The 9794-nt window shown below is 63.0% G+C and overlaps 1 protein-coding gene across 5 annotated transcripts in view; it reads left to right on the top strand.

The window, feature by feature from the left end:
* Rfx2 (regulatory factor X2) overlaps window positions 1–9794 on the top strand; it is an 83492-nt gene that overhangs the window by 64004 nt on the left and 9694 nt on the right. For all 5 annotated transcript variants that reach the window (XM_048812567.1, XM_015503663.2, XM_015503662.2 and 2 more), the window contains 5 exons: window positions 4787–4968; window positions 6047–6166; window positions 7850–7965; window positions 8915–9033; window positions 9260–9372. In XM_048812567.1, coding sequence (XP_048668524.1) covers window positions 4787–4968; window positions 6047–6166; window positions 7850–7965; window positions 8915–9033; window positions 9260–9372 — 650 coding nt within the window. The remainder of the gene's footprint in view (window positions 1–4786; window positions 4969–6046; window positions 6167–7849; window positions 7966–8914; window positions 9034–9259; window positions 9373–9794) is intronic.

Raw genomic sequence — 9794 nt, 5'->3', positions numbered from 1 at the left:
TCCCACCCAGGCCTGCCCCCCCCCCCCCCCCCCGTCGCCCCAGCCGCAGACCAGGCCTGACCCCGTCCCCGGGTCCCAGCTCGGGCAGCGCCCTTGTCCAAAGCCTGCTTCCCGCCAGCGCGACAGGCTCCTGGCAGTGACTCGTGCTCCTGCCGCCCGCTCTGCCACCCGCCGGCTCCCCGACTCCACCCTCACCCGTCTACCCACTGCTCGGACCCCCCACCGCCACCCTGGTTCCCCGTCCTGCCTCGGGCAGGAACAGTGCTCAGCCCCTGGCCCCCCGCTGCCCTCCTCCTCCACGCCTGCCTCCAGTGCTCTCCAGCCCCCTTCAGGAAGGTCCAGAGTCAGAGCCTCCCCTGAGCCACCGCCACCACCGTCTGCCCCGGCCACTCCCAGCCAGCCCCGCCAGCTCCAGTCCCTCTCACGGCAGCCACCGGGGTCCTACGGTGGATCACGGCGCTGCTCTGCTCAGAAGCTTCCATGGCTCCCACCTTCCCTGGGGTCAAAACCCAAGCCCTCCCCACGGTCCACCAGTGCCTGCATGATCCGCCGTCCCCTCCTGGCCTCCTGGCCTCCCTCGCTCCCCCTCCCTCCCTCTACTTTAGTCACTGGGGCTCCTGGCTCCTCCTCCAACGTGCCAGGCTCGCCCTGCCTCAGGGTCTTGGCACAGGCTGTGCCCTTCTCCTAGAATGCTGCTCCCCACGGCGGCCCACTCACCCTCACGCCCTTTCTTACTGGGTGCTTTCTCGGGGAGCCTTCCTGCCCTCCCCTGCCCTCCCCTGCCCTCGCAGCACGTCACACCATCCCTCGTTCTGTACATCTTTCTTGCTTACTGTGGGTCTCGGCCCTAAAATGGCTGCTTCTGGAAGGCAGGGGTGTTGCCTATTTGTTTATGGTCAGCTTGCAGCACCCAGAACAGGGCCTGGCCTGAGTCCACTGGCAGTGGATAGTCAATGAGTGGGTGAAAAGGAGGGTGTCCAAAGTTTGATGATCAACACGGCCAGCACTGGGGCTCAGAAAGGCTGCCCAAGCTGTCCGTGTGGCCCAGCGAGACCTCACTCGGCCAGTCAGGACCAGCCTCGGGCGCGTTCGCCCCATATGTAGTCACGAATGGCAGAGCGACACTTGGGGCAATAGGACTACAGGGCTGTGTGTGCCGTGCAGCCTGGGCACATACCAGGTGTGCCCTCTCCCACATGCACCTGCACGCAGTGGTGTTTGCACAACAAGGAAGTCAAAGGGCACATCTCTCCAAGCGTGTCCAGTTGGTGAGGAACAGGTGGCTATAGTGGGAACAAGAGCCCTGGAGGACAAGGGGTGGGCTGAGTGCAGTGTGGACGTGAGCCCTGCCTTCCCGTTTTGAAGGAGGGACACCTTTCCACAGGGGCTGTGGCTGCAGAGCCCAGAGCCGCAGGGCGAGCTTAGTGCTCGGGGTTCTCCATAAAAAGCAGCGTTTAGCCTTTGGCCAAGCGGCGAGCACCACGGGCCAGCAGGGCTCCACGAGTATGTGCCCTTGGAAAGCGTTCTCCACGTCCCGTTGATGTGGACATAGCACAGCCCAGACCGACCACAGAGTACCCAGAATCTGCAAGGCCATCTGTCCAGCCCTGTCCGCTCCTGAGCATGCCAAGTCACCTGAGGCCAGGAGGGGGACCTCTGCGGCGGGCGAGGCAGGCACAGTCAGGAGGATGAGCTCACGTGGGCTCTTGCAGGGCCCGACGGGGGTGCTGGATGCTGGTGCCCAGCTCCTGACCTGCAGCCTGTGCCCTGGAGCCGCTCACAGTCCCCCAGGTGTAGCCAGGCGGAGTCTGTAAGTGGTCAGAGCACAGCCTGGCCTGCCTGCCAGGAGGCCACCAGACAGAAGAGAGAGGGCCGTCACTCGTTTTGGAGAACAGCCCACCCTGCCAAAGCGGAGCTGCCTCTGCCTGCTCCGCGCCCCCAGAGACTTGTCGAGACAACCACACACCCTTTGACATCAGCACCCACAGTGACCCCAGCAGGGGGCTCTGCCCTTAATTTACGTGTCGGGGGTGATGGGCAGAGGCTTCTCTTGCCAAGCCTCTCCTCTGATGTGTGAAGCAGTTGTGTCCAGCTGGCACGAGCCTGGCGTCCCCTAGGCCAGCGTGCAGTGCCCTCCAGACGGCCCCCATGACACCTGCTCCCCAGGAACTGAGAAGCCGGATCCCCATTCGGCTCCTGCCCGACTGGCTGACGTGTTCAGCCTCAGGACATTGGACTGCTGGACCTGGCTCCCGCCACCCCAGAGAACGACCTGAGAGTGCATCTTAGCTCCCCACTGTGGGGTGACACGGAGGAACTGTCCCTGGCCTCAGTACCCAGATGCTGTCTGCTGGCTCTGTCCCCTTTCTGATCAGGCACCCCTGTTTTTATTTTTGGGTTTTTTTGGGGGGGGTACCAGGGTTTGAACTCAGGGGCACTCAGCCACTGAGCCTCATCCCCAGCCCTATTTTTTATTTTATTTAGAGTCAGGGTCTCACTGAGTTGCTTAGCGCCTTGATTTTGCTGAGGCTGGCTTTGAACTCATGATCCTCCTTCCTTGTTGGCCTCCCGAGCTGCTGGGGTCACAGGTGTGGCCACTGCCCAGCCAGGCAACCCATCCTCATTCCTCCAGGTGATCTGTATTGTCTGTCATTCTCAGATGTCTTCAGAGTCCTGGGGGACAAACAGGGACACCCATCTCATCCCTGCCCTGGGGATTGCGTGCCCAGGGGAGACGAGCAGTCAACAAGCGCAGGCCAAATCTGGACAGGAAGCGAGGTGGAGATTCCAGGGGCTCCAGGCCCTGGGAGACCAGGGGAGGCGGATGAGAGCACATTTACGCCACCACTGCTTCTGGCCACGCGGGCAACATCTGGTGGCCTGAGGGAAGTGGCTTCCACGCTGGCCACCCTCCCATCCCTGCGTGTGCTGCCTCCTCCCTGGAGGGGATACGGGGCGGGGGGGGAGTGCAGGTGTGGTCACTGTGGCCGCCTTGGTGTGCAGAGCAGGCTGTGCCCTGAGAGGTAAGAGGGCAGAGCCTCAGAGGTTCAGTTGGACTTGCTTGGACAGTGTGGCCCTGTCCTAAGATCACATGGAGTGACAGGGCTCAGGGACATGAGAGGCCCTGGCCAGAGAGACTCTGGGACAAAGACAGGCGCCTGCCACCGATGGTGTCATCAGAGGGCGGGCAGGGGTGTGGGGAGGCCAGCAGTCAGCACAGGGCTGTGGAAGTGAAGCCCAAGGAGGTGAGGAAGACGCTCTCCTCCTAGGCCCTTCCTGCTGCCCCAGCTCACAGGCCTCAGCCCTTGACCGCCACCTGTCCTCCACCTCCCTTCCTTGGATGAGGGCCTGGGTCCCTCCTCCCCAGGGCCACAGCACCCACACTGGACACATGAGATGGACAGCTGCTAATTAGTCACCAGTGGTCACAGCCAGGGAAGGGGACATTGCAGACCACAGAAGGCCACACGGGGATCCACATCCAGCTGTGGGAGGCAGGCCTGTGGGGACAGCAAGGAGAGATGGCCCCCGGTTCCCACGGAGGAAGCCGTGGACTTGGGTGGACAGCTCTGCAGCTGGCAGGGAACCGAAACCCAAGGCTCCAGGATGAGCAGGGCTTGCCCGAGGGTCCCTTCAGGAAGGAGGCTGCTGACCTGCAGAGCGCGTGGCAGCAGAGAGGCCCCGAAGCCTCTGCGTTTGCCCCTGCGTTTGCATAGGGCCTGGGGCCTCTGGGGCAGGACTGGCCACCCTCCTGCCCTGCTTCCAGCGCAGAGGCCCAGGCTCCCCGTCCCCCAGAGAGCCTGCGCTTGGCCCAGTCTGGCCACTTCTTGGCGGCTGCCTTTCTGTTGAGGCCTCTGCTCCGTCTGCGTCTTCCCCACCTGCAGGGGGCGGGGGGCAGCCCCAGGGATGGAGAAGGAAGGACCTCGAGGGGGCAGGTGGGCAGGGGCAAGGAAGGCAGCGCAGAGCGCAGGGGAGACGCCACCATGGGTCCTGCAGGTCAGCAGTGCGTGGCGCGGGGGGCTGGGAGGCAGCACTGCCCTCCCCAGGTGGGGCGGCCGGGGCCCTCAGGTCCCCGAGGGCGGCTGGGACAGGCCTGGCTCGAGGCCTCCTCCCCCTCACAGCTCCGTCCTTGTGCCTTGGCTTTGGCTCGCTGGCCTCTGGGCAGCGTCAGGACACTTGGTGAGGCGGCTGCTGTGTGGGGTCCCTTCAGGAAGGAGGCTGCTGACCTGCAGAGCCGAGTGGGAGGGGACGCGCTGAGCCCCTGCGCCTGCCCAGAGGCAGCAAAGCTCTGGGGCTGGCCCTTCCCCTCCTGGCTTGACCTTGGCCCTAGCAGCGCCCTCAGCTTCTGCCCTGTGGCGTCTTGCACAGACCGAGCTGGAGTGACCGTGCTCCATGCAGGCTGGGTGTGGGGCCTCATGGGTCCTCTCCATCGGGGTCTTGTCACCGTGTGCCCCAGGTGCAGGCTCCGCCCCACCTGCCCGCGCTCTGTGGCCTCAGAAGTGCCTGGCGTCCTGTGCGCTGAGGGCGCGTGGTAGGGCTGTGTGGTGGAGCATGCCACCGTGAGGCTTCATCTCTTTCTGGGTCACATGCCATCGCGACGCGTAAGTCAGGAGCCCAAGAGCGGGGCTGGCCGAGCAGGGGATGAATGGACGAAGGAGAACTCAGCCCTGGCAGCCAGGGTGGCTTGGGCCCTGGCGGTTTCTCGGAAAGGGAGAGCAGGCCCTTCAGTCCCAAGTCCACGTGGCACTGAGTCCTGGGTTCTGAAGAGCCACGTGTCTCTTTCCAGCTCCAGTGGCTGCTGGACAATTACGAGACCGCCGAGGGCGTGAGCCTGCCCAGGAGCTCCCTGTACAGCCACTACCTGCGGCACTGCCAGGAGCACAAGCTGGACCCCGTGAACGCCGCGTCCTTTGGGAAGCTGATCCGCTCCGTGTTCATGGGGCTGCGGACCCGGCGGCTGGGGACCAGGTGGGTCGCGGGAGCCCAGGCCACCGGTGTCTGACCACCCACATCCTCCCCTCTTCCTTTTTCTGGAAATGGGCTTCTTGGCACCTGGGAGTGGGAATCTCCTGCAGAGGTGCCCTGACCTATAGCCCCGTCGGGTGAACTTGGAGCCATGGCCCCGTTTTTTTTCCTTTAGAAGCCAGTGATGGACTTGAGGTTTTCTCTCTGTTTGAAATTTCTCATAATCGCAAGTTTTTATTTTTGCTGTTGGAGGCAGCCCCGGGTTATCTGCCCTTCCTGGATGCTTGCCCACCTCCCATGTCCTCTCCCGGGCCAGCAGCGGCCGTGGAATACCACAGGCAGTGGGCTCGTCCCCCAGCCGGGCAGCTCCCCTTACCAGCAGAGAAGGCTGCCCGGCCAGGTCCAAGCCAGTGGCCTGGAGCATCCGTAAGGTGACCCTGTGGCAAGCCAGGCTTGGCATCTGCCACGACACTGACAGAAATGGCGTCAGGGCCTTCGTCTACTCAAAGCATCAGCAGCATGGCGGCAGTGGGCCCGAGAGAGCAGAGCAGAGGCCACCGGGGAAGGACAGGCCCCAGGCCTCGGGGTCACGGCCAGCTCTGCCTGTCTCCACCCAGCTGAGCACACATCTCTTCTAGAAAGTGCCAGGGTGCCTGTCCCCAGCCTCGGGAGCGTGGCTTCAGGAGCCACAAAGTCTGCACGGCTCCACCTGTTGGCCAATTCTAGGTCCCGTGCAGCTCTCTTGTCCCCTTAACAAAATTATTTAAAGCCCTCTGGTCATCATTTTTCCCGTAACGAACCTCAGTGACGCTTCTCTGCCATGAGAGTAACCAAGGGTGGGAGGAGTCGTTAATGATGACGGTCCCCAGGGGGCGTGGGGGTTAGACAGGCTGGCCTGGTTTGCTCGCTGCAGGACTTCTCAGAGCCTTTATTATACTAAAAAAGAGGGGACTTGCCACAAGGGGCCAGGGTGAGAATGCGCCATGAACGTTGCTCACACGGGTTAGAAAATGCAGAGGGCCGTGAGGAGCCACCTTTAGATTGAGGTGTGCGGGGACTGAGCCCGGGCCGTCTGCTCCAGGGGCAACTCCAAGTACCACTACTATGGCATCCGCCTGAAGCCAGACTCCCCGCTGAACCGGCTGCAGGAGGACACGCAGTACATGGCCATGCGGCAGCAGCCCCTGCACCAGAAGCCCAGGTGGGTGATGTCCCCAAGCTGAGGGGGTCAGGCTGGGTCCCCCTGGAGAGCTAGGAGGGCAGTTTCCTGAAGGTGACATTTGTGGGCCAGGGGCTTCTGTTGACCACCCTGCTCTAGTATCCAGGGCACCAGGACTCGCAGCTCTGCCCAGTGCGTGAGGCCAGCAGCCTCCAGCAGCCAGGGGTCTCCAGCCCCTAACTTTCCCTTACATTCAGTGGGAGTAGAGAGAGTTCCCACCGCTGTCCCCCACAGCCCCCACTGACAGCCTGCTCTGACGCGTCGTGGTCACTGGGCCCGCAGTCTGCATCAGGCTCATCTGCTGTGCTGTGTCCAGCCACACGTCTCCACCATGACAGCCTCAGAGGGGCGTCACGGCCTCCCCGCCCTGGGTGTCCCCTCCTCTCCCACCCCTGGCAACCACCGATCCTCTCACGGTCTCCAACATTTAGCCTTTCCCAGAGTCTCAGAGTCAGAGATCTTCACTTTCTCAAGCTTAAGGGGAAACGGCGCAGCAAACCCGTCAGGGTGCCCGGAGAAAGGGGCCTCCCGGCCTCCCCGCGGCTCCTGGGGGCTGGGACGGCCAGTCATTTCTGGAATGCTCTCTCCTCTGTGTGTCACACACTTCGCCAGCCTTTAAGGCAAACCCTTCACTGCGCAGGCCTGCCGGCTCTGGTGACGCTGCCAGGCAGCGGGTGGTGGTGCGGCCACAGACAGGAGGCAGACTCCACCCAGGGCCTTCGTTTCTGGGCCCTGGTCTAGGGCTGCTGTCCAGCGCCCCCCACACAGGCCAGGAGCACCGAGTCGCACAGGAGCGGCTCCAGAACGGAGCCCTGGCCCATCCTGTCCTTTCTGCCCACACAAGGGACCCTGTCCCTTCCTTGGTTCAGCTTTGGCCCCTGGCAGACACCTGCCACTCTGGGAAGTGTCGTTTCAGGAGCAGCTCTCGTGGGGCAGGGTTACGGACTTGCATTGGGGCAGCCACAGCCTGCACCAGGTGGTCCCCCACACCCAACTGGCACTTTGTCCTCCCCCGTGAGGCCCGCCCCACTGCCCACTGCCCAGTGGGAACAGGTACAGCCAGCTCTGGCACTGCCTGCTCTGCACCGTGTCTGGGGAGACCTCCCTCCTCAGGTCCTGTCCCTGGGTGAGCTGCCTGGACAGGCCACACCCCTGCCCTCTGGCTCCACCCTTCCTTGAGGCCACAGGATAGCAGCTGGGAGAGTGCAGGTACCCACCGAGAGACGGGAGGGAGTGTGCACACCCAGCCCGAGTGTCACCAGCAGTCTCTGGGCACACTGGCCATCCACTCAGTGGAGCTCGAGTCTGCCTTAGGAAGGAAGGGCACCGACCCCACTCCAGCTCAGATGGACCCGAGGACATGAGCCAGACACAGTGCACGCTGCAGGGTCCATCCGGAGGTCCCTGGAGTCTCGGATCCACAGAAAGAGGAAGCGGCAGGGTGGGAGCGGGGGCTGGAGGGGATGGGAGTCGGGTGGGTAATGGCTGCCCAGCCTTGTGGGCACTTAGAAATGGCTAAGGGGGAGTTTTTGTCTGTGACTTGACAACGTGGTTAAAAATCGTGCACATACACCCAAACTGAATCCTGCTCAGCCCCCTGCTCCTTGGGCCTTCCCCAGGCACCGCTGCTGGGGCCTCATAGAGGCACGTGTGTCCCCTGCCCAGGTACCGGCCAGCGCAGAAGACGGACAGCCTGGGGGACGGCAGCTCCCATAGCAGCCTGCACAGCACGCCGGAGCAGGCCATGGCCGCGCAGAGCCAGCACCACCAGCAGTACATAGGTAGGCGCAGGCGCAGAGCCAGCACCACCAGCAGTATGTAGGTAGGCGCAGGCGCGGGGTCCTGCTGCCGGGCACGCGCACTCGAGGGCGCGCTGCCCACGGCACGGCACGCTTTCCTCGTCATCCTGCTCAGTCAATGGGAAGCCCAGGAGAACTCCCAGGCCGGCTTCCCGGGGTTTTAAAGTGATCCGCTTTGCCAAAATAATTAATTAATGCATTAAGTGACCATCAGAAAAATGAGTCGATAAAAGAAAGTGTTGTCCAGAACCTGAGCTGGGCTGGGGACAGAGCTGGGTGGGCCGAGTGCTCGCCCCGACAAGGCCCTGGGTTCGATCCAAGGGCCACAAAAATAAATAACAGCCTGCGCTCAGGGGGCGGCAGCTCCGGCCACCGCCGGCTTTTCTTCCCGGCTCCCCTGGAGCCTCTGGCCTCTCGGGCAGGGCGGGCGTGCCCTCCCTCCTGGGCCTGCCGCCTGGACCCCCACCCCCGGGAGGCCTGCGGGCATCCCTGTCAGACTCTGGAGACCCTCGAGGCTTGTATTTTTTCAAGTCTGGACAGACCCTTCTAGGCTGGTTCCTAGAAGGACCTGCTGGTGCCTGGCCTGTGCCCAGGAGGTCACAGTGGGGCCACAGAGACTGGTCTCCCCACATGCGCTGCCCTGGCTGGCTCTGTGGGTGTCCATGGGCTCCCCACTCCTGCGCCACAGCTCTGAGAATCGAGGTTTCGAGAGCTTGCTGTGTGCTCGGCTCCCTCTGGATCAGCTTACTTAACATCCCTGGGTGTGACAGTATTGTCCCCATTTTGTACTCAAGAAAACTAAAAATTACAAAAGTCACCAACTGCATGCAGGAGCCCGGATGCCTGCCCAGGAGCATCCCCGGCACATGGGCTTCTCGACTACGCGTTGCCCACTTCCTAAGGGCCGGTTCTGACCTCCTGTTCCTCCCAGACGTCTCCCACGTCTTCCCGGAGTTCCCAGCCCCCGACCTGGGCGGCATGCTGCTGCAGGAGAGCATCACACCGCACGACGTCAAGGCCCTGCAGCTGGTGTACAGACGGCACTGTGAGGTGACAGTGATGGCCCTGGCCCCGGCCCCATGGACCCGCGCCCCAGTCCTTCCCTGGAGTGGCTGCAGCCTCAGGTCCCCTCCAGGCATGGCACTAGGGGACAGGAGGCCTGAGTCCCCCTGCCTCCCCTCTCCCGTGGTCATGGCTGCTCACTGCGTGTTCCCAGGACACAGGGGATTCGTGCGTTCACGCGTGCATCCAACTGACCAGCCGCTGTCCCTCCCAGGCCACCTTGGGCGTCGTCATGAACCTGCAGTTCCACTACATTGAGAAGCTGTGGCTCTCCTTCTGGAACGCGAAAGCCTGCTCCAGCGAGGGCCCCACCTCCCTGCCTGCCAGGTGACACCCCCCACCAACCACAGGCGGCCACCCCTGCCCAGTCCACAGGCCCGCCAGGGTTAACTTGCAGACTGTTGTTTGCTGATGGCCACAGGTGACCCACAAATGTCCAGCTCCCTGAGAATGGGGTCTCAGGCACCTCCTCTTTTAGACTTCCTGTTGTTGAATTTTGACCCTTTTCAAATCAGACTGTTTAATAGAGGTGGCCATGACTCAATCCCACATAGAGGTGACCTTGACCCACTGCTGCAGTGAGATAAGTCACATGGGCCACAGACAGAGGAGGGGACACTGTGGATCCTGGGGAAGACCCAGAGGTGCTCCATGGTGGCCTCCAGCATCACGTTTGAGGGTGGGGCAGAGCTGCAGGGCCCGGGAGCAAGCCCACAGAGGCCTGTCCCCGCTCACGGGGGGGGGGGGGG

The sequence above is a fragment of the Marmota marmota genome, unplaced genomic scaffold (assembly GCF_001458135.2).
Source record: "Marmota marmota marmota unplaced genomic scaffold, marMar, whole genome shotgun sequence".
In the NCBI taxonomy this organism is placed as follows: Eukaryota; Metazoa; Chordata; class Mammalia; order Rodentia; family Sciuridae; genus Marmota; species Marmota marmota.
This window is presented reverse-complemented; position numbering and strand designations above follow the sequence as displayed.